Here is a 25,985-nt window from a genome sequence, read left to right on the forward strand (position 1 = left end):
AATATCATATAGCATCATTTTTAAGCCTGGTTCTTCTGACAGCTACCCCCACCCCCATCTTTCAAAGCAGCAGCCATTCAACGGTCTATGTATCTCATATCCTACAGGTACTCTATATGCAATTCTCTAATAATCTCGTCTCCCTGGCCTAGCTCCAATCACTCCATTGAGGTTACTCTTCTGTGTTCTGGGTACTATCACCACGCATTATATCAAGGGAATTTACTTCCTAGCAGGTAGCCTTTGATTTCTATTATCACCTTAAACAACTCTAATATCCAACAAAACAGGCTCAGTTTCTCCCAAAAGCTTTAAGTTAAAAGTATAAGACAGCACAAGAACTTAAGGTAAAATTCAATGAAGCATAGAATGGGGTTAGCATTAAGCACTTTATACTGTCAGCTCTATTTGCAGTCACCTTCTTTTGAAAATTTAAAAATAATGGCGCCTTCCAGGAATACTTAAGACCCAAAGCTCTTATAGTACTTTTCAAAGTCCAATCCCCACGTGCCAACCTCATTGCTAAAGATGCCTCTGAAGATCTTCCCACTCCAGCCACCTACCCACTGAGCAAATACACACCTGACTTCTTTCACAGGTATTATTTCCCTACTGGAACTGTTATTTGTCTGTCTTCATGATAAATTTTTATCTTTTAACAGTTGCCCCAAATGGACCTCCTTTTTGTATCTTGCTTTGAATTTCCCACACAAAATGATTTGTCCTCCAATTCTGATTATTTTCTTTAAAGCTTCTTGTTGGAAGGGACTCTTTTTAGGATGGATGAGAAGAAACTGGACATCTAAACTAAAATTAATGAAATGAGGCAATGAATCTGCAGATATGATAGAAATCTTTCTCCTACTGTTCTGCCAATCACATCTTAATAGTTGCTATCATTGTATGTCATGTATATATGCAATTCGACTATCTCTCTACACTGCTTTACATTTGCCTAAGAAGAGGAAGACTCAAAAAGTTAAGTATTCAACTAACTGGCCTACACTCAAAGCTTTAAAGTTATCAACTTCATTTCTACAACTAGTACCCTCACATAAACATTCCCTAAAACATCTATCTATAGATACAATATTTAATACATTAATTCTCCTCTCCTAAAATATGGGGGAGAAAAAAAAAAATCAAGACTCTGAGAAACTGGTTTAGAGATACAATTTTCTACCAAGAAGGTAACCAAAAGAAAAAAAGAAGGAAGCAAGTTATTTGTTACCCAAGTAAGACTTAGCATTTTCAAATCAATTCAAAAGAAAGAAAGTCATCTAAAATTTTAAACTCTGGTCCCTCTACTGTTCCAATTTCTCTTTCTGTAAACTAAAGTATTTAGAAGTAAGGTCAGAATTACAACCCATAGATCCAAGAATGTCAATCTAAAACCTGTAATGCACAAAAAGGCCATGACAATAATAAAATCACATCAAAACTAGTTTCTTCTTGGACTTAATGAAAAAGGTTTTACTCTACACACATCTGTGGTTCAGATTATAAGTAATATGCATCAGAAACCATGTGTTTCCAAGTCTTAAATTAAATAACCTAAATGTGCCAAATGTGGTGTTGTCTGCCCATCATCCTAACTCAGAAAGTTTAAGATAGAGAGTCTGAGGTAAACCTGGATTATACAGGAAGATTCTATCTCAAAACAAAGAAACAGTCTGATATGATGACGCATGCCTTTAATCCCTGCAGTCAGGAGGCAGAGGCAAAGGCAGAAATGGAGCCAGAAGCAAGAGGGTATCTGTGGGTTTAAGGTTAGTCTGTTGTACAATATTGAATTCTAAGTCAGCCAGGATATATATATATACTCAAACTGTCTCAATACATAAATGCATAAAAATTAAAAAAAATTCTAAGTTACTGAAAAAAGCCAAAGTAACAAACAAAAATTTGCCATAACTCCTTACTTAACTAAATAGTTAAGATTAAGAAAGTATAAATATGCTTCACTTTAGAATCAGTAAAGTCCAGAAAAGCCTAATAATTTTTTTCAAGATCACTAGAAGCAGAGTTAGTCTATTAACCTTGTTGCAGTTCTCATTTCTATTTAGTACTTTCCCTACTGCAGCTCTATCCAAGTTACTTATTAAATAAATAAAATTATAAAAATTGTAAATTTTACAGGTAAAATTATACATGTAAGATCCCATGTATCTGACAACATCTGTGTCCTGTAGCTTTTACTATGCTGGTGTATATTATTACCATCACGGGTATAAATCATTAGATTCTGGATTACATCTTCCTAGTCTTCACTTCGATTCTCAAGACCTCTTAATTCTCCAAGCAACAGCACAAGTAGGATTTTAATAACCAATATAACAGCATGCCACCATTTTGTTTAACCACAGTTGGCTTTCTAACATACATATAATTAAAAATTCTGCCATAGCTTCAAGATCTGGCATGATGGTTTCTGACTCTCTTCAAGTTCATCTTGTCCTGTTCCCAGCACCTACCAATTCTTACACAAATCGTTAAGAGCAGATTTCCTGAGAGTAAAGACTTTAGGAATTGGTAAAGGATGTCCTGCTATTTAAAATCAAGTTTCATTGGAATCCCACCATAAGCATTCACTTAGAAATGGCATACTGCTGCTCTCTGTGCCTCAAGAGAAAAGCTAAAAATGTGACAGAGACAGGTACAGAAAAGCAAAAGTACTCTCTGGCATGGACAGGCGTTCTCTTTGCCTTGTGTTCTTCAACCATGTCTTGGACCATGTCTTGCTCATCTCTAAATCCCACTCACCACTTCACCATCACTACATCACGACATCTTCAAATAGCCCTAATTAACCCATCCAGTTACTCTCAGTATTTTTCCTTTATCATGCTTATACTGTATTTTAAAATTAAGAACATTTATTCCACGGCTAAAGGTAAGACATGTTTTGTTGATATATTCCTTACATCCAACTCAGAGCCTGACAACTAAGAAATACTCAGTATGCTAAATTCTGTAATGACAAAGCTAGGATACTTCTGAGGCACTCACAAACTAGTACTTTTGTAAAACTCCTTAAATACAGAAAACATCAGGACTATTTTTTAGCTATACTGCCATTTCTTAGGAAATAGGAAAGAACACAGCTGTGAGAAACTCATGTTTTCATGCTTACTAAAATACTGTATTTTTCTTATGACAAGGCACAAAGACCTAAGATCCCATGTTCTGCTTTGTGGTCTTAAGCATTTCACTAATAATTTCTTTGGGTCTTAGTTTCCCAACAGGAAATGTTCTAGAGATAGAATACACTACCAGTACTGGACTAGATATAGCACTTGGATTATTTTCACCTTTTTTCAATTTTGTAAACATTTCTGAAATTAATAAACAGCTACTTTAATAATTAAAATAATTATTTATATATAATTGTATATTATAAATAATTACAATATATTTAATAATCAAATTAATAAGTCTGTCTTCTCTACAACATCTCTTCACCTACCTTCATTGTCTGTATTGCTCTAACAAAAACATGTTATCAATACTGATTATTTTCATCACAAAAGTCTAAGTACTAAAAACAACATAAAAACAGCCTAACTTCATGTAAAAATCCAATTTCTTTTCACGTCTGAAAAGATAGGTCTTGGTTAGACACTGGCACTAATGTTTATTTATCTAGCCATCCATTTACCTGCCTGCCTGCCTGCCTACCTACCTACCTCTTTTCCTACCTACCTATTTATCTACCTTATTATACTATGCGGATAGTTCAAGTAACTACAAACAAGAAAATACAATGCAACACAATACAGGTAATATTGACTCCATGCAGAATATACTTGTATACATTATATCATACTTAGCATTGCCAAATATTTATTCACTGAAGCAGCTGATACTTACTACATCCAGAGACAAGCATTTTGAGCTACTGTATACTAACCTCTTCTATCCAATAACAACTCTCCTTTGGTAGTGGCCCATTCATATAATAACATTCTATCTGTAGCTATACTTTTTCTCCCCTAAGAATAAAAATGAATAAAAATAGAAAAGACAAAACTAAAAGAAAGCAAAAATACTAACAGACGTTGAAACCTAATTTATCTGAAACACAGAACAGATGTGCAGAGTCAGTAAACTTCCTCATTTGAAAAGGCTTTTAAATTTGTGGGGAAATAAAACATTTCAGATGGTAGGGACATATTAGAGATTATGTATAAGAAAATCAGAGTTTAGTATATAGACATAATTTTTAACTTTAAATCTAGAATAATCAACTTAAACACATGTCCTCAAGAACATACTGAGGGTAAAGCCTTTGTGTACATGATTCATAGTCTCTCTCTGCCATATGAAGATGAAGCAAGGAAGAATTTATGTACAAACCAGACACACAGCCCTCCCTACGGTTATCTTGGTCTTGGGCTATATAGTATATAGTATCTAAAGCTGTGTGTGAATAGCTGTTGTTCAAGCCATATGGGCTATGATATTTGTCATGGCAACCCAAGCTGAGACAACAGTTATGGGACTGCATTAAGCCTTAACATTTCTCATGGCAGGATTATTCTTATGACTTTATTATGTACTTAAGCACATTTCAGATTCCAAAAATCATTCACTTAAACACTGACTTCAAACTCACTTTTTCCATGAGCCAGTTTTCATCAACACGAGTGTAGATTTTTTTCCTGAATCAGTGTCCAAGTTACAAAGCATTGCTTAAAATAATACTACAAATTACATCTTCTAATCAACTCCTACTAAAACCCTACATCAATTCTTTAGCATAATCTTCAAAATGATCATGTCAAGTATCTTCTCTCATTTTCAGAAGGCATTATTTAATGTTTATATATTCGACTAACCTGAAAGCCCCACCAACTAGGGCTGAACCTAACACATAGTAAATGCAAAAAAAAAAAAAAAAAAAAAGTTATAATCAGTATTATCATTATTCCCTGACAAATAGGAACTTAATTTTCTTAATTTATTTCTCCATTATCCTTGATCCCACATCTAAGAACTCAAATATTCTAATCCACCACCCTTTGGTGGCTTTAAGCAAAACATTCTACTCTTATCTTTCCTTTCTTTTAAAGTCTAACCTCTTAAGTTAGTCTTCCTTATTTCCAACAACTCCCTGTAAGTTTCCTCAACATTCATCCCTTGACTCTTGTCATTTCATCCTCTGAAACATAATGCTTACTCCTCAGTACATACTCCAAATACCAAGTGTCCACGTGCAGTTCTGAGTTTCCAGCATATCCAACTAACACGTACTTGTATTTGAAGATCTTATGGCTCACATGTAAAATGACTTCTAAGGTATTTTTTAATGATAAAAAGTGTCACTATAATCTAAAGCAAAACTTACTCCCTTTCTTTACCTGCTGCAAATCACTTTATAATCTGACGTCACAGTTCTACTAGATGTACCACAATTTCGAAGCAAACTAATTTTGCCTGTCTTATTTCTATTCACTCTTTTCCAATCTTTCCTTTTACTCAGATTTTTCAAGGCTTTCTTCTGATTCTAATAAACACCATCTTGATTCTACATTTCATATCTTATCCTTGTATCAGTAATCTCTAAATTTTATATTGTCACTCATGTGTACCTCTTAAATTCACTTTTTAATTCAAATTCCTTAATGATGCATTTAAATTTATTAAAAGCTTCCTATGTTCTTTCCCATTAATAATTCAATAATCCTATAATTATACTCCTCAGTCAACATCCTCTTTTCTTCCTAAGAGTAACCAGTTGTTCTTTTGAAAAACATATACAGTCTGCTATACTAGAGTGCCGCCCAGTGTTTGGATGCAACTTTAAAAACTTGGTTAAATTTTCTTTCTCATGAAATCTTCCACAGTTCAGGTAATTTTTCCTTCATGTAATCCCTAAGCTATTATCACCTACACAATTCATTTGCCACTTAATAATGCACAGGGTTTTGCACTATTACTAAAAGGAATAATATACAATACCTCTGTGCACCTACTGTATTTTTTTAAATGAAAAGCTCAGGTATCTAGCAAAAACTTGAATGCACGATGAACATAATCCTCTTAAAAGTCATGAAATACTAACCTACCTAGCTCATACAATCTCTCCACTTCACTTCAAGAGAAAGACACTCTAGAAGACAGATATAGGAACGGAGCTGCTTGCAACCCTACAGCGATGACTCGTCAAAGAGCTATCAATGAACACTGAAACCACCACAGGGGAGTTTCTACAGGACATTCATACAGTATCAAAATATCACTGAACAGATTACTTAGGAATTACAAAGGGAAAAATGGTACCTTTACAGTGAAGAAATCTGGCGGACACCAAGTGATCAAAGTTAACATCACCAATAATGGGATAAACTGACAGCATGTGCCTCCTGATGTGATGCACTGAGGACACAACATCACTTACGTATTATTCCTGCCAAAAATGCACAACCTGAAACTAGTCATGAGGAAACAATCAGACAAGCCAAAATCTGAGGGACAATCTATAAATCAACCGACCTACAACCTTCAAAAATGCCAATGTGCAGACAGACCAAGTTCTGAGGAACTTAGTATGTGATCCTAGATTGGATCATGGATCAGAAAAAAATTACTGTAGAGGACATCACTGCTACATAGGACAACCAGTAAAATCTAACATGGCACTGCACTAATGCTAAATTGTCTAGTTTTCTTCATACCTCTTTGGTTATGTAAGACAACTTCCTTGTTCATAGGAAAAATGAAAACAAATAATTTAGGGTAAATGAAATGTAAACCTCATCAATAATTGTTCAATAACAATTACAATAAAACATTAGTAAGAGACTGATTTGCAAAAAATTTAGCAAAACATAAAAGTTAAAAATATGAGTTCATTTTACTATTCATAAAACATTTCTACTCCCCCCAAAATATTCAAGAAATGAATATAATAAAAAGTATCAATGAATCTGTGATGTAACATTGTATTTGACAATCTTAAAGCAAGACACTGTAGTAAGTATATTTTGTAACTGAAATTAGATTTTTTGCAGTCTGTTCAATGAAAATCTTTGTTAACCACTAATTTATCTTTAAAGATTTTATATTTACCACAAACTTTGGCTAAAATGAGTAGTCTATTTCAATTTAAACATTTGTGAATCACTTAAATGTTTTCTTCATTAATTTATGATTATATATTCAAAAGAGACCACAAACTTCATCTCCTCTCAACTACTGTAAATTGTCCTTTAGCCTATTGTAGGTTTTCAGTAAGGTTTTACAATACAGTGGCAGCTAAATATAGGCTTCTTGTAGCCTTGAAAAGAATTTCCTGGTCAAAATACAACAGTATAAGGATTTTCTACAGTCAAAATTGTATTAGCAACAGTCCTGTAAATTGGGTACCTTATTTATGAGATGTTCAGTAACAACTTCTCTTAGTCCAGTGTAGAGCTTTTCTCCATGTTTATGCAAAACCATTGTATATGCATTTCTATAGAGCTCCTCAAAACTAAGACCACTGTTATTCTTACGCTGGATTTCTTGAATTGCATTTTTCAGAAGGTCCCAAATGCTGTTTACATATTTTTCATCCATGGTCATCTGTAATATCCAAGAGAGAAAGGGAAAAAAAAGGTTGAAAATAATTCTGTATTTGTTTGTATGATACCTATTTTGACTATGACTACAAACCGATAATGATTTATAGGGACATTAACAACTGTTTTATCTTAGTAAAATAAGGGATACATCTGAAGTTGCTTGAGCTAACAGAAACATTCTTTTTCAATCCTTTATAACCCCCTCCATTTAAGTATACCAAAACGCCCTACTTTAAAATCACAATGGTTTATGTATCCACAAGTCACTTAACCCTTTTCTTCAAGGTACTGAAAAGTACATATGACCAGGAAACACTGTACAAACTGACCATATCCACCAATATTTTTGGTTATATGCCAATATAATCTGTTAATTCTTACACTCTAGTACAGTACAAGAACCAGAAGTAAATAGCACAAAGAAACACAGGATATTAGGCCCCAGCCCATTCCTACACAATTTGCATTTTAACAGAAACTCTAGGCAAAATGTATGCAGAACGTGAAGTCACCTACTGAAGGATTACTTTGTTCACAATCACCTTTCTCATCATCACTGATTTTCCCTCCCTACTAAATCATTCCTATTTACATCTCAAATTATTAGGTTTACATCTTTAAAACATATTTTCACAATCCTTTTATTAACTTCTTTCCATTTTCAGCAAACAGCAAGGGATTGAAACAGTCCTTTACATTCATTCCAAGTTCCATTTTCCAATCTTTAATCCACCTCAATATAACATTCCTATCTCTTATTTCACTGGAACAACTTTAACATTCATAAATCTAATGGTCAAAGTTCTAGATGTCATTTTACTAGACCCATACAGCAGTATTTTGAAAGCGCTCTCCAATTCTATTACTTAAGACAAAAATCCAACTTGCCTTTCTTTATGCACTATAGCCACTTCATTTTTCTTCCCATTTCACTGGTTCCTACTTGGTTTGCCTCTGTTCTTACTACCATCTCCAAACTTAACCTCACATTCTAAAGAGAGATCTCATTTACTTCTCTAGCTTCAAGTCATCCCCAAATTTCCTATATCCTCCCTAGCCCTGTCTCTTGCACACTAACGATAGTTCCAGCTGCCTACTCTGTTTCTACCTTAATGCCTACTAAGCGTCTCAACCTTCTCAAGGTTAAGACAAGTTCTAATCTTTCCCTCACTTCTACTTGTCCTGCCATCGCTTCCCAACTGAATAAATATTTACTTCTTCCTTCCAGGTGCTGAGGGCAAACATTCTATAATCATCTTTGGCTATTCCTCCCCATTAATTCCAACCCAAAATATAAGTCCTGTTCTCTACCTTCAAAACACAAGCAGAACACAACCCCTTCACACTAGTTCCATTAATACACTCGTGGTAAAACCATCATCTCTCAGACAGTTCTAACAGTTACTCCACAATTCTTGGTCTGTCTCCAAAAAGTGATCTCCTGAAAACAAAAATCAAGTAATGTCATTTACCTGTTCATAAGTCTCAAATGACTTTTCATTCCCCCTGGAGTCAGTCAAATGCCTGCAAGGTTCTCCCACAGAGCCTTATCTGATTCACCTCTCAACTTCATCTTTCCCACTTGTTCACTCTACTCTGTGCACACTTACTTCCCAACTATTTTTTGGAATATGGAATTAAACTCATATTAGTTTTTGTGCTTCCCACCCTCTGGAATGTTTTACTCTCCAACATATCTGAATGTCTCAAACCCACCAGTGACAATGTACTATTAAGTGGCCATCCTATTTACAATAAATACATCTTCCTACTATTGACCCTATCTACCCCTATTATTTTTCTTTTTCTGATGCTTCTTCAATAACTCAAATGTTAGTTAGATTCATTTTAAAATAGCCCCGAAGTAATACTTGGTACATAATAGGCATCTGTAGTTTCTGACTGAGTGGTCTTTCTGCTAATACCTTCTCTATTACAAAAATCTACTCAATTCAATTTTTACAACCTGGGAAACACTAGTCAGTCAATACCACTCTGTCCTAACTGGGTAAGAATTAGTCAGTGGAATTTTTTCCAAGTTCTGTTTATGCATAAAAGTGTGAAAAAGGAAGTATAGAAAAGATTTCGGGGTTGGGGATTTGGCTCAGTGGTAGAGCGCTTGCCTAGCAACCGCAGGCCCTGGGTTTGGTCCCCAGCTCCGGGAGGAAAAAAAAAAAAGAAAAGAAAAGATTTCACTTACCCTAGCTATAAAATAACAGCTCAACTGAATCAAAAGGATCCTTAGTAGATTATTCAAGCTCAAACAGTTCTAACATTTTAGGGGAAGCTACATACAAAATGTGACGTTAATATAGTACTTCCTTCCATTCACCAAACTGATCTCATATCTCATAATTGATGTGTAATAAAGACTTTAAGAAAATGAGGGGTTGGGGATTTAGCTCAGTGGTAGAGCGCTTGCCTAGGAAGCGCAAGGCCCTGGGTTTGGTCCCCAGCTCCGGAAAAAAAAAAAAAAAGAAAATGATAGTTCAGATACTTCATTCACACACAGAGGTTTTACTCTATTGATGCCTATCAGCACTGTAACAAGGACATCTCATGACATGAAATAAGGACACAAACTGAACACATACAACAATTTTAATGAAAGAAAGTTAACTCCAAAAATAACCTGTATCACAAAATGTCTGTAAGGGGATCTTTTCAGGCTCCTTACTATACAAATAAGCCAGACAAAATATAATCATCTCTATACAAATACATTGAGAGACTTCTAATATCACCTATTCTCACACAATTATGACAAACTATTTTTAAAATTTATATATTTAAGAGTTTTACAATTCAAGGACCAGAGGACAAACAGGTTACTGCCAGGAATTACTAAGGTAAAAACAATCAAGACAAAAATAAACACAAAGAAATTATATAGGTTTCCCCAAATCATCAAACACTACAAAATCCAAAGCACTGGACTCACCTCACATTTTACATGGTAGAGTAAATTAGATTGTGAGTAACTGATTATCTCAACGAACACAACATGCCACAATAGTAAACAACTCAGGTTGTGTTGTTAAAGTGGCCTCCATGTATACTGAGGCTTACTCATTCTCAAGCCACAGGACCTTAGCTAAATCATTTAACTCCTTTAGATCTTGAGTTCCTCATTTTAAAAATAGGCTTAATAATATTATCTAGTTCAGAGACTATCATAAAAAGTAAATGAGAATGTCAGTAAATTCAGCATGATTCATTCTTGGGCAAAGTATAATACCTCACTCAGAACAACAGAGGAGACTTAGCTGACAGAATCTCTCTTCAATTTTCATGTGTTCATCAAACAAAATTTAGAAAGTAGTTTTCAAACTCTCTGAATATAAACAGGCAAAACTGGAACCAAACTCCTTATCTATGTAAAATGCCTATCAGTGTTAAGCAGCTTTCTTTCAAAAGCATTATTCTCCATACTTCTTCAGTCAGTCTTATCAATCATCTTGGGAATTCTCATCCCCATTCCTCTCTTTGGCTCTTTTGATTCTCTACAATGATCCCTTATGCATCTTTATTCATTATTAAGGATACAATTACAATCCACACAAGAGTTCAGATCCTAAATTGGTTGCAAGAAACTCTAAAGTTTCCCAAACTGTATACAATATTTTGCAAATATAACTTGTATGCACTTCTTTTCTAGAAAAATTAGGCAAGCACCTAGTTTGTTTTTTTTTTTTTAACAGAATTCTCAATCTGGGTTTATTTTTGTCTCACTTGATTGTAATTTTTTACCTTAGTAAAATCATAAAGATACATGATTGGCTTATGTGGCTTCAAAATCCAGAGCGCCAGCTCAGATTTTGCCCCAAAGCCTAAAACTGCTATCTAGACTCAACTACCTGCTGCACATCTCCACCCAGCTCCTGCAACAGGCCTACCTAACCATTTGTACGTTCCACATCAGCTCACCACTACACATGCCCAACATGTTCTCTGTAGTAGTCTTTCATTCAGTCATGGCCTTAGGTCACTTACTTTTACAAACCAGAAGCATAAGCCTACATTCTTTCCTATCGACCCTTTCTACAGGGTAACATGGAGTAGAAGGAGTGCCATAAGGGACATGCCTTCAAGATCCAGGAAAATTCCTTCCAGTCACAGAACCTCCTCCACCCACGTCTAGCCAGTGTTTTTCCCCCTTTTCTGAAACGGACTCTACGAGATTCTGAACCCAGTTCAGGTACCATACTCTTCTGAACTGTCCCCTGACCGCACCACAATTCAGCATTCATCTCCTCCCCTAGCACTCAGGGTCTACCCAACACAACAACCTTCTTAGGTATTATTCTGTTCCACTTCTTTGACTGCACCATGAGAATCCTAAGGGACTTGTGTTTTTCTTCAATGTCACTTCAGTGGTAATAAAGCAGTAATTGTCACATGAAGATTGTTTTAGCTATTATTACACTAATGTTTTTTGAAATACTGGAAGAACATTAAACATGCTTATCTGCAGCATCTAATTATTTAACTATCAAATGTCTTTTTCAAATAGAAATAAAATAAAGTATGGGACAAGCAACAGGCTCTAAAATCTCCTATTTTCATACTTACTCTTATTAAAGACCCCAGAAGTCTGTTTAATAATTGCTTTCATTATTAAGTGTTAGCTGGGAAAAACTAGTGGACTAAATTAGCCATTCAGGAAAGGATCAACAAGCTATAATTTTTCTTACTCTAAGTAAACAAGTGTAAGAACAAGACAACAAACAAAACAGGCTGTCAGTACAGATCCCTCCATGATTTGGTCCTGGCATTAAGTACAACACTGGCAAAATAATTTTTACCAATAAGCTTTGATCTCTCACTCAATGTTCATTTCAGTAACTTTAACCATAGGAACATTAGGCTATACTTTATACAGGATGATTAAAAAAAGTTAAGGTTCTATCCTTTGCACATTTAAAAAAAAAAAGCCTTTAAAGTAACAATCTAAATTATCCTACCAGAATTTTAGTAAATCCATTGGTAACACTTATTTGTTTAAATTTGTTCTAACTACAGATAAACTCAGGAGTTTTGACAACCAAGGTTTTTTTCGGGGGAAGTACACACACATTAATGTCTACTATATACTTACAAATACACTCAGTGGACTGGCCCAAGTTCAACAGAAAAAGCTTATTTCTTCAACAGAAAAAGCTTATTTTTATAGGAAAGATACATAATTATTCTCTCATTAGGCAATAGCAATAAAAATAACCACTGACTTTAAAAAACTGTAATTGTTCACCTACACTATTTTGAATGGCGTAACCTTTGAAGGCCTGAGTTTGAAAGGATGTCTATTACATACACATCTTGATTGTGAGGCAAATAGTAAAAATTTGGGTAGAGAATTACATCATGAAACAAGTTAAATTTAAGATAGAAATATATTCTTTGTATCCACTATGTACAAAGCGCAACAAATTTTCAGTCTCTTGTGAATAATTTCCTACCAGAAATTTAGAACAGAGTGGGTAGCAGAAAGGGGTGAAAATGTGGAACTCCAAGCAATTCAGAATGACATGGCTAACACACCACACACACACACACACACACACACACACACGGGGGGGGGGGGTTTGGGCTTAATTGTTAAGCTTCAGCCTCAACAAGGTTTTCCTGCTATACTGTAATCACTGTATTTTTACTAGTCTCAAAGGAAACACTAATTACTAATAATGCAGCTACCACTTAAGAGTCTAAACACCTCAGACTAGTAAGGTGGTCTCTCTTCCTTTGTTATTCTATACCCCAAAACATATATGCACATGGCATGATGACTAGGTGACATTAACTAATACTGACAAAGGATCTTACTTGTGGACAGGATTAGATGACATATGATATGAGCAATAACCTCTTTTCTTTTTCTTTCTTTCTTTCTTTTTTTTTTTACTACTAATCCCTTAACTAATGTTAACCAGCAAATACACAACCAAAGATCCAAGTTTTGAGCAAACAGCACAGTGTAAAGGCACTGAGTAAACAAGCTAATGTTTTTAACTTTGCTTTCCTTGTCATTTGAGGTGATGAAAAGTGAGATGGCATACTGAATGACTAAGAACATTGATGAAAGCACATAGAACATCATTTGCTTAGTAAATGTAAAGTTGATTCTTCCATCACTGAACAAGAGTATTGTATCGGGGTTGGGGATTTAGCTCAGTGGTAGAGCACTTGCCTAGCAACCGCAAGGCCCTGGGTTCGGTCCCCAGTTCCGAAAAAAAGAAAAAGAAAAAGAAAAAAAAAAAAAAAGAGTATTGTATCACTGATGTTTGCTTCAATTTTTTTTTTAAAAGTGGAGTTCATTTAGGAATAAAAATGTGCAAAAAATAAACAAAACAACAAAAAATAGAACAGAAACAATCTAATAACTTATGTAATTAATAAAAAAAAAATCTATCAAAGTACAACAGCATGAAACAATTCCACGAAAGCACAAAAAATAAGCCTATCTATACCCAAGAGGTCTCTACTAGTATTAACTTACAGGACAGCTACATTTGTAATAAAAAAGTTAAATCAATAGAAGGCTCAATTATGCCCAGCACTTCAATCTTGCACATGAGTAGAATGCTCAGTGAAAGAACATCTTAAAATTTGGAACTTATTTTTCAAACAGAAGATTAAGCTTTCAGAGTAGTCTATCAAAGCCTGTTTGCTTATAGATCTGAATTATTAGTATTAATAATTCCATTCAATTATATTCTCTGAATTATTTTTATATATGAGAAACATGTCACAATCCAATGTGACCATAGCAAGAGGTAATCATTTAAGAATATTCATCCCTAGCATCTATTGAAGACTGGTTCCAAGAACCCTGAGGAATACCAAATTTGAGAATGTTCAAATTTCTTACCTACAATTGTGTACATATATCCTTCCTCTCATATACTTTTAAGTCATTTCTAGATTTCTTATAATAGTAATTACAATATAAATGTTCTATGAAAAGCTGCTGTACTGTTCATGGAGAAAGATGCCTTGGGTAAACAGACAGTCTACCTACTGAACAAAACGTTGGTCAGTATCTCACCAGCGGTGCTGCTTTTTTGTTGATGCAGAGAAGACAGAATCTCAAATAGTTGTTAAAGAAAAATACATGAAGGCATGACTTAGATTCCTATTTTCATAATTTAAAATTAGGTGTTTTAGTAACAGTGACGTTACCATTGTATATCCTTTTAGCTGCAATAACTAGATTTTTCATAATAAAATAGCTTTCCCAAATAAAACCTCTATAAACTGTAGGACACATCACCAAATTTTAGCTACATTAGAGAATCAATTACATATAAGCCAAAGAGAGAAAGAAAAAAAAAATGCAATGGTTTAATTTGCCACTTGGTTTTTGACTGGACTAAAACTACAATCAATTATGACAGCTCAAGACCCAGCACATACATTTATGCTACAGAATCTGTTTAGCCTTCCCTAACAATGGTCAGTTCATCAACGAAGCAAGCCAGAACTTAGCTAACATCCGTCTGTATTGCTTCAACTGAGAACTCAGTCATTGTCAGTAGAATATAGCATTCCCATTTTTAAGAAAAACTGAATTCTGAAAGGCTAGTCTACTATGTGAGACAAAAATGTTTCACAAATTCCAAGAGCACACATTATTACTTCCAAGGTTTACATATAAAGAAACTATGTAATTTCATTGTAATTTATTTATTTAAGAGCTAGAATGTGCCTTAGTTAAACCTCAAAGTAAAAGCTTCTTTATTTTACAAAGTAGGAAACAGACTAAGTGGCTTACCAAAGACCGCAAAACTTGTTAGAGCAATGGAGGAGCCCAATGTCCTTCTACTATGTCATGTCAACTCAAGCCTCACCATACTGAGAAATTTGTAATTTTAAAAGGCCAGCATTAACAATGAGTTAATATGGATACAGATTTATTTCAGTCTAGTCCACAAAAACAAGCTTTTAACCAAACCCATATGTTAGTTGCTCTTCCATAATTCAAGTAAGATGCAAATACCTAGGTGAAATCATTTTATCCAGTCCTCAGTTTTCTCATTTGTTAAACTGACAACCAACTTTCTTTAAAATCCTTGATATGGTTTGAATATTAGTGTCTGCTTCAAAGCTTTTTACTCTATGAATATACTGATAATAAGAACTGAGGACTACAGGATGTAGATTATATGGGTGGATTCCCTCCATGGGTAGAATTAATTAGATAACCTTGTAAGAGGACTTGATGGAAGGAGTTAACCCCTCCTTGACCTTCTGCTTTCTGCCAAAAGAGGAAAGAACATTCCTCTCCTCTGGAGTATGTGGCATCAAAGTATCACTTGGGAACAATGAACAGCCTGCAACAACTGAACTTAAGAAAAACATGATAATGGACTTTCCAGCCCCCAAGAACATGAGAAAATAAATATTTGTTTTTTATAAGCTGTCCAGGTTATGGTATACTGTTATGGTTTCCAAGACAGTCCTAACTAATTTTTTAAATAAGGAACTAAGATGGCTTAGTACATAAAATGCATGAGGACCTGAGTCTGGATTCCCTGCACCCAAGTATGGTGGTGCATATCTGTAAGACCAGAAAGAAGAGCGAGAGGTATCTGTGGAGCTCTCTGGCCAGTCAATACAGTTCAATCAATAAGGTTGAGTAAGAGTGACTGTGTACTGGCTAGTTACATGCCAACCTGACAAAAGCTAGAGTCATAAGAGAGGAGGAGGCTCAGTTGAGAAAAATGCATCTGAGCCTATAGGGGATTGTATAGGTTAGTGACTAAGGGGGAGGGCCCAGCCCACTGTGAATGGTGGTATCCCTGGGCTAGTGGTTTTTGGTTCTGTAAGAAGACAAGGTGAGTAAGCTGTAGAGAGCAACACTTTCATTGCTTCTGCCTCAGCTTCCAGGTTCCCGCTCTGCTGCTCTGCTTAGTTCCAGTCCGGACAACACTGATATGAAAGTATAAAACAAACCCTTCCCTCCCCAAACTACTCTGGTCATTGTGTTTCATCACAACAATAGTAACCTTAACCAAGACAGGCTGTCAAACAAACAAACAAACAAACAAACAAGCAAGCAAGCAAAGTGGAGAAGAGACCCAATTTGGACCTCGGCATTCCACAAGAATGTATGTGTGTGTGTGTGTGTGTGTGTGTGTGTGTGTGTGTGTGTGTGTGTGTACACGCGCGCATGTCTACTCACACACACACACACACACACACACACACACACACACGGATTTGTTTGCATGTCCATGCAAACAAGCACATACTAGAGAGAAAATAGAGTTGAATTTGGCTAATTTATTTCATTTAAAACAACACTTCATGTTTCATTTACATATACCAAAGGAAATATTAACCAAACTCTCTCCTCTTCATGCTTTACATTCATTTTATTGTTTACCACTTTAGTACACTCTAAATTGTTTTTAAAAGAACTTAAACATGTCAACTTAAAAGAATCCAGTTTTTCTAAGTATATACATACTTAAGGCACACTGTACTGTGATACATGTAAGCTCCAGTGCCCTGGATCTGTCACCAGTCAATAATTTAAACAACCTTAGAACTACTTTCCCAACACATTTATAGTAAAAACAGCATACTATTCCAGAATCTAGAAAATATTTAACAACATAGTAAGTTTGTAGTATAGCAGGCAGGTTCAACCTGTGCCCCATGTGCTGCAGGCATGCTAGGATAGGTGTGAACACGACCCAGCACTTCTACAGATGACAGTCCCATGTAGTGAAACTCCAAAGCTGGACAGACCTAGTAATTTAATGGAAAACAACATTGCCTTTTTTAAGTCACACTTGAATATAAATCCTGGCTCTCATTCTATCCTTTTCTAGGTTTGTCAGAACTCCAACTAGATTTAAACAGGAGGAAAAATGTCAACTAAAAATTGTTTTTAGGATTAAGAAATGTCAAAAAATTTAAAACGAAATCCAGAATAAAGTAGATGTTCAACACAGTTTATTAATCTTATGAAGTAACTTCTTATTACTTGGAGAGGATGTATCAGTATCATAGGCTCGAGGTTTATTAACAGCTACTTTAGAGAATTAACTTACAGTGTTAAAAAGCTTTCTTAGTGATCCTGCCGTGCTGTTTTAGGAGAGGATCACAAAGAAATCTTGTATTCTCCAAGGAAAGGAGACTCTCCCTTTGACATCTGGTTACTTGCTTAGCAGTAACATTTCCCAGGAAAAGAGCAAAGCAGGCCCATTCCTTTCTCTCTATTACTCTGATCCTTAAATGTATACAAGTCTAATCAACAAGTGTTATTCAGTTACTTCAGACTTTCAGTTGGCTTTAGAGACACCAAAGGAATGCTTTCTAATAGCAAAAGCTATGCCCTAGATAAGAGAACTACAGAACTAGTTCTCAATTTCTTATTACCACCCAGTTAGGCAAGTAGGGCCTTGTTAAATAAGCTGGTGATTATTAGGGCAATGACTAGCCTTTTTCAGTGAGATCTTTTATAGAATCCTGTATCAATGGCAATATGGAAGCAGCTCTAAATGACCATTGAGGACGATTCTGAAAACACCCCTTCTACTACAAACCCCTCCAGTCTTCTGCAAACTGTCTGAGTGTGACTAACCCACAGGAAAGACTAAACATTTTTAAATATAAACATTTTTATAATTAGCAACTCTTTCTTTTAAATCTCCCAGTCACACTATTTATTAGAAAGGAATTTTTATACTATCTCATTTACTACTTATATTATTCTGTGCAAAACTGTCATTAGCTGTGCCATTTTAAGAATAAAGAAATGGACTAAAGAATATTGACTGTTGTTACTTCATTTACTGAATATTGTCTACTCTGTGTTGTGTACTACTATAACTAGACTAATGAAAAATCAATACAAAAAGACAATGTTTCCTCTAAAAGAAAATTATAGTCCTAAATAGAGATCACTCTATCAGGAATCTTGGCTATGAAAACAAAATGAAACTGGTAATGAAGCCCCCCGCACACCCCAAAAGTTTCTTTTCAGACCAAAGGCAAAGAACTGAGTAACGATACATGTTCCAGAATATAATTAAACAGAAAGATGCCAAAGAACTTTCAATTCCTGACACAAGTTTTCCTAGTGAGTGTATATGCATGTATATGTGTGTGTAGGAACAATTGTTAGATTTCTTGAGAAAGAATTCAGAGAATTCTTAATGAAATGTTTTAAGTACAGTGATTAAAAATTTGGGGGTTGGGGATTTAGCTCAGTGGTAGAGTGCTTGCCTAGGAAGCGCAAGGCCCTGGGTTCGGTCCCCAGCTCCAAAAAATAGAACCAAAAAAAAAAAAAATTTGAATAGCAGGGGCTGGAGAGATGGTTATGAACACTGGCTGCTGTTCTGGAGGACCCAGGTTCAATTCCCAGCACCACAACTGTCTGTTGACTTCAGTTCCAAGGGTTTTGACACCCTCATGCATGCATGCATGCAGGCAAAATGTCAATGCACATAAAATAAAAGTTAAATAATGAATCAAAAACTTTCTGAACTGAGCAAAACAGTGAGAGCTTACTAGCAAGGTATACGAACAAAGCATGTCAAGTCACTGAATGTCTGGCTAAATTAATGACCACTGTTTTACAATTCTTTTCATTCAGTATAACACAGTCTAGAAAGCATGGGCAATGAAAAAACAAAGAGGTGGTATCATCGAACATGGTTTTCCACTAATACCATGGTGGTATCTTTGACTCACACCAGGAATACATAAGCATTTTAAATTAAATAAATATTCAGATATGTAATGGATAAAAAACGAAGACTTGAACTAGAGATAATTTATGTGAAGTAGACACTAATTTCCTCAAAGTCTGAGTGAGTATGAGTAAGATGGTCAGAAAACAGTAGTTCTTAAGAGCCTGAGCCAAAAAAAGATGATGGCTGTGGCAGTGAACGGCATTCTAGACCCATAATGAGTATAAGAAAAATAGGAAACCTTAATTTAAGGTAAGCCTATCTCCTCAGAGCAAAGCTGTGTTTCAGATGGTAAGAAAACAAGAAAATCCTGAGGACAGTACACAGAGTTAGTTAATCTACAGTGAAAGGAGTGGAGCAGACTGTACAGTGAAGTGGGCTGAATGAGAGAACACGAAGTGTGTCCTGACAAAGTTGCCCTGCTGTAATATGGAGTTCAGCTAAGATACAGAAAACACTGAAACCAGAGATTAAGACTTTTACTGTTGAATCTCAGCTAATGCTGACCCTAGTAACCTATCACACTGGACTTTCAAGTAATTTCTGTTTCAGACATTAAGGAGATTACTCTTCTAAGAAAAATGATTCAAAGACCATTAATGATCTACTACTTTTATGTACAGAATCAAATACTTCACACCAGCATTTGCACTAAATTAATCAATTACTATTGTTTGGCTTAAAGAACTAGTTTAATCACTCACTACACATGTACACTAAGTGCTACGTACTCCATTTAAAGGCTGTGTCTGGTACAAGTACTGGGCAAAACTCTCAATCTGAAGGAGAAGTGATTCAGAGCTTCAAGAATTAAATTAAGTTTAGGGGTTGGGGATTTAGCTCAGTGGTAGAGCGCTTGCCTAGGAAGCGCAAGGCCCTGGGTTCGGTCCCCAGCTCCGAAAAAAAGAACAAAAAAAAAAAAAAAGAATTAAGTTTAGACTGCTCAGTACATGGGAAACATTCAACACATTTTTAGCTGTATTTCTACTTTACTGGACAGTCATTATGGAATACATTTAAACTCTACTCAGCTTAGTAATTCTAGAATCATAGATGGATTATGCAGAGTCCAAACTGCATTCTGTACAACAGAGAAAATAGGGACTTCCTAGAGGCAATCAAAATACCTGACAATAGGGAAATGATTAGGCAAATGTGGGAATTGTGAGGTGCCAGAGATTAAAATGTTTTTAAAATATAGTTACAGTACATATAACTATATATACTATGAGAAGGCACTATTAAAAAGGAATCCAGAGGTCTGAAGACTTACTGGTTAAGGGCATTTGCTCTAAGACCTGAGTTCAACTCCCAGTAATACCCACTTCCTCCAGCACCAAGCACACACATGGTGCACATGCAAGCAAAATACCCACACACATAAAATAATAAAAATAAAACTATTTTTTTTTAAAAAAGGAATAGGGGTTGGGGATTTAGCTCAGTGGTAGAACGCTTGCCTAGAAAGCGCAAGGACCTGGGTTCGGTCTCCAGCTCCGGGGGAAAAAAAAAAAAAAAAAGGAATAAAGGGATATAATAGGTCAATATTTTTTTGCTTGCCAGGCAAATGTGTACCCTGGGTTCAAACTCCCAACACCACAAAAGAAATCAAACAACAAAATGACAACATGCAAAATAAAGCCCAACTGAACTATGTAATTACAAAGTAATATGAAACATTAAAAAAAAATCTGCTAAATTGTCAAAACATAGGACAAATCATATTTTAACCTTAATGATTCTCAGTATTAATACTTTTGGGTTCATTTTACAATAGACAAAAAAGAACTTATCACTTTATTTATTTTAAAATAAAAATTACCCAATAAAATACAAGTCTATCTGCTAAAGACCTGAGAATTCTGAAAGAAAAATACATTCTAAGTTCTCCATATGTATAATACAAAAAGTAGTAATATTTCTATACTCTTCCTGAACTGAACAAATGCTACTATTGACTAAACTCCATTTAATGAATGAATGATCTTCAAACAAATGACTGTTTTATGTGAATTGATTTAACTTCATAGTTAATGTGCTATATGTGAAAGGCCAAATTTTCACATTATAGCTGAGAATGTACAAATAGGCTTTAAAATTCATGGGGCTGGAGAGTGGCGCAGTGAAGATGAGTGCTTGCTACACAGGGATCTGATTTCAGATCCCAGCACTCGTGTAAAAAGCTGAGCATAGATGGGTGAATGGATACCTGTAACCTCAGCTCTATTGAAGGGTGGAGGCTGAGGATTCCTGGGACTTGCTGGCTGCCAGCCCATCTTCAGGTTCAGTGAGAGAACATATCACAAGGGAATAAGGTAGTGACAGACAAGGACATTCAAAGTTCTCTGACCTTCTCAAACATACCCACAGACACACGCGCCCACATGACACACATGTTCCACACTTAATGTAAATAACAGACATCTTCTTTCTCACATACATACATACATACATACATACATACATACATACTAGAATTCAGCATGGGTGCTAATTTTCTAGTATTCTGAACTGCTGTTATACCTAAAAATACATTGTCAGTAGACTAGAGCAGAAGAGCTAACTAAGCACAATGTATACTGCTCTCACAGAAGATCCCAGTTTGGTTCTCAACAACCAAGCCCTCAGTTCTCAACTTCCCATAGCTCCAACTCCAGGGGACCCAACACCCTCTTCTGGCCTCCACGGGCACCTATACTTATGGGCATAAGCATACACATATAACTAAAAACAAAGTAAGGGGCTAGAAAAATGACTCAATGGTTAAGAGCACCTGCTATACAGCTGCTGATGGCTCAGGATTCAGTTCCCAGAACCCATATGGTGGCTAGCAACAGCCTACAACTCCAGTTCCAGTAGATCTGATGCCCTCTTCTGACCTCCAAGGAGGCAAAAACACTCATATACATATAATAGAAAAATTTTAAAGATGAAAAGTAATGTTTCTTTTTATTTTCTTTTTCTCTTTTGCTTTTTAATTTCTAAAGCAAGGAAGCACTAACTGCTAACTATAAACACTGTCCCAAAACTATTAAGCAGAAAGCACTTACAGTCTCAGTATAACATTTTGATACACCTTCCTCCATAATTAAGTAACAGAGAATGAAAACAGATTAACAATTAATTCCTGGCTTTGTGTAAATAAAACTGTTATTCTACTATATATACAGTTTAGATAGTTTTCTGTACCAAGTACCTTCTCTAGGAGGAAAAAAAACTATCAGGAAGATCAAAGATGTCCCTTAAATCTGGCAAATACTTATGTAGATAGAAATATAAGAAAAAGACATCAACTATATACCCAAGCCCTTATCTCTTCATGCTCTAATGACTGTCACAAAACATCTTAACTTTTCTGTCATTTTGTGGGCACCATTTGCTGACCATGTTGCACAGGTGAAATTCATCTACAATCATGGAGATTACATCAAGAGTTGTCCCTGTCCCTGTTATAAGCTTTATAATATTAACTGACATTACTTCCAGGACTCATGGTAGCAGTTTTAAGAAAAAGGTCACAAAGTAGAAGTGATTTTCACAGTGTCTCCTAAATCTAAGGATAACATTTTCATTCAATAATCACATCTCCAATTCCAAGCAAGCCTGTTAAAAGCCCACAGGAACAAAAATTCTGGACAATGCATTGAGGAATGGCTTTTCAGAAAAATGTTAACCCAACAGACTATACAGAGCTAAGAATGCATGACTTAAGACACATGGTGGGGTTGGGGATTTAGCTCAGGCCCTGGGTTCGGTCCCCAGCTCCGCAAAAAAGGAAGAAAAAAAAAAAAAAAGGACACATGGTAACAGTGAGGAAAGTATCTCTCCCAAAGGAATTACTTGGCTCAAATCCATACACAACCTCCTTTCTTAATAACCTTCTCAGTTCCAGCACTTAAAAGTGTCCCCTGCTCATGAAGAGGGCCAGAACTTTGGTTCCCAGGACTGGAATGGGTAGCTCACAAGGGTCTTTAATTCCAGCTCCAGGGTATCTGACCCCACTGCCCTCTGCAGGCACCTGTATTCATATGCACAACTGAACACACATAATTTAAAAAAAACTTTTTAAAAAATTACCAACAAAAAGATGTATAATAAGCAATACTCTACATAATGAAGGGAAGTCTAAAAATTAAGAGATTAACTTTTTTCTGTCAACAATTAAAAATACAGAAATTAATTATTTTAAATAAATTTTGTAGATTTACTTAAATTGAGGGGGCAGGAAAAAAACTGTATTAATTCTAAGTTAATACGGTGTAACTTTTACTCTGCTTAATAATGTGACAGCAAGCTTAAAATATCCACTAAAAATGTAAGGAAAAAAAGTAAAGACCCTGATTTATATGGTAACTTTTATCAAAAGTACTCATCTATTTATGAAATATATCCTGTAAGTTAACTTACCACTGTTGTACAGTGAAAACCAACAAGTCTAAACTTATTTCATTCCTTTTACACATCCATTTTGTAAAAAACCTGAAATGAGCAACTGAAACTTGATTAGTTTACAGTCTGCCATAAACTATGGGTAACAACATATTCACATGGTACAACATATACCAGTTGTAAGAACATATATGTATAAGCAAATAATGGTATGTATTTCTGTGTGTGAAATACCACATACTTACAACTTCTAAGAGTCCATGTGGGCTGTACTTACTATATACAAGACATCTAATCTGAATGAAAGAAATCCTGACAGCCTAAGGATGCACTTCCCAGAACTCAATGAAGTATCACTGGGGCATTATCTAGCCTCAACCATGGCTGATTATTTTCAACGGGAACAACCTATGGTTATTTACTTACGAACTAGAAAACAAACAAAAAACAAAACAAAATCTCAGTTTCAATACTAGCTTATCACACACTATTACCATCTTCAGCTAATGATACAAAATTCTCTTCCTGCTTCTAATCCCCAATGCTAGCTCCAGAAAACACTGATCTTTTCCTTTTTCACATCTACTGCTAAGTCCTAAAGCTCTAGGAATAAATAGTACTGCATACAGTACTCAGTATATCTTGGACCAATGATGATTTCTCTACAGGTTCAAGTAGAGAAATCTAGAGATCAAAGAGTTGCAAACACAGATAAAGGTAGAACTGGTTACTCTGAAAAATATTAACTGGCCAAATATAAGCTCTTTCACTTTTTACCCAACAACAAAGACTCCAAGAAACAACAGAACCAAGAGCAAACATTTCCTAGAAAAATCAGTGTCACTGTTGACTTAAAAAAAAAAAAGGCAAAAAACAAGACAAAACAAAATCCCAACTAAGTCTGAATTCTGCTATAAAAAAAAAAAAAAAGAGGGAAGGATTCGGATTTGACAATCACTTGGGTGGTTGATTCAGTAGGGAAATTAAGCTCATAAACCTGGCTCACTGTCCAATTACAAAGGAAAACATAATAGTTACCTTTATTAGCGCTGTTTTTCCGGCATTTCTCACTTTCTGATGTAATCTCTTATTTAGAAAAATCACTCATAATGCAACTAATATCAAAATACCTCATTCACCCAATTATGCCCTACATGTTTACATAGAGCCCATTTATTTACATTAAGGTGCAAGTTTCTACACGCTGACACTATGTCCCTTGCAAAGCCACAATTTTGCATCGGTTGTAACTTCTTTGGTATGAGGAATTCAGAGGCCCTCAAGTTCTCCAGGTCAAAGTTACTTAACTCGTGGTCTTTCCTTTCCTCACAGCAAAGGGTACTTCAGGAAAAGCCTGCTCAAAAAGTGATGACAAAGGCCCCCTTTCCCTCCCACAGGACAGAATGCTTATGAGCCTTTGATGGGGAAAACAACTTCCTCCAGTTTTACTTTTAAAAATCTGCTCCACTGCTGGTTTGTCTATTTGACTTTTACCTGTTACTGTAGCGACATGAGCAAGTACGTCCAGTTTGTTACAACAGGACGTTTTAATTGCCTGCCACTGGCTATCTGATCGAGGCAAGACATCCAAAGTTACATACACTCCATCTACTAAACACCGCAAGCCTATGACTCAACGTAACGCCAAGACGAAAAGTTTCTGAAGAGAAAACGTTTGCTGTCGCTAAAGACGTACAAGGTAAAACAAGTCTGAGTGGCAACTATTCTTGGGGACTTCCTTGGCTAAGACACGGAAAAGCAAGAGCTCCTTCTGTGCCTGGCCCTTCAAAGAGTGGAGGGACGATTCTGAACCCGAGTGGGTCAAGTCCTTAGGAGGCTTGCAGGATCAAAGATGCTATAAATACTATGCTCGCTGCTAGTAGTGTTTTGCCAGTGGGTATTTCGTGGCATCTCTGTCAGTGAGTGGGGCAGTCGGATGGCAAGACCGCTCCTGACTAAGGAGTCGGGCGGAGGTGGACGATCCTTCCCCACCACCGTAAAAGCCAAGCCGGGTCCTTCTGGAAACCGCACGCTAAAAGTTACACACACGCCCCACGCGAGGGGTGCGGCGGCGGCAGCGCGCATCCCCTCAGGGCCGCGGCACCGAGGCCGGCGCGAAGGAGGCCCCGAGGCGGCCGGGGCGCGGGGAACGGCCCGGGAGGTAGCCGCGCCGGCCCCGCGCCGCCCCGTTGCCGGGAAGGCTCGCGCCCCGCCACCGGCGGCGGCCGTGGGGGAGGGGAGGCCGGCTGCGGCCTGTTGGCGGAGTTCAGCCCCGGCCTCGCGTGCGGCTCCCGGCCGCGGCTCCGGATCCCGGGCGCCGAGGACCGAC

General features: G+C 36.2%; 1 protein-coding gene and 1 long non-coding RNA gene across 4 annotated transcripts in view; both read right to left on the reverse strand.

Annotated features, from left to right (window-relative positions):
• Cul3 (cullin 3) overlaps nt 1-25,985 on the reverse strand; it is a 77,789-nt gene that overhangs the window by 51,297 nt on the left and 507 nt on the right. The window contains exon 2 of one of the 3 annotated variants that reach the window (NM_001106923.2): nt 7,369-7,566. In NM_001106923.2, coding sequence (NP_001100393.2) covers nt 7,369-7,566 — 198 coding nt within the window. Of the gene's footprint in view, nt 1-6,282; nt 6,410-7,368; nt 7,567-25,985 lie in introns of those variants that run through there. The other 2 variants (XM_017596376.3, XM_008767227.4) reach the window with 2 other exon arrangements.
• LOC134480396 (uncharacterized) lies at nt 8,311-25,979 on the reverse strand. Its single transcript, XR_010054823.1, has 2 exons — nt 24,695-25,979; nt 8,311-9,006 (listed from the first exon to the last, which is right to left on the reverse strand). It is a non-coding gene; the product is annotated as an uncharacterized LOC134480396 (long non-coding RNA).

Source organism: Rattus norvegicus, chromosome 9, assembly GCF_036323735.1.
Source record: "Rattus norvegicus strain BN/NHsdMcwi chromosome 9, GRCr8, whole genome shotgun sequence".
Classification (NCBI taxonomy): domain Eukaryota; kingdom Metazoa; phylum Chordata; class Mammalia; order Rodentia; family Muridae; genus Rattus; species Rattus norvegicus.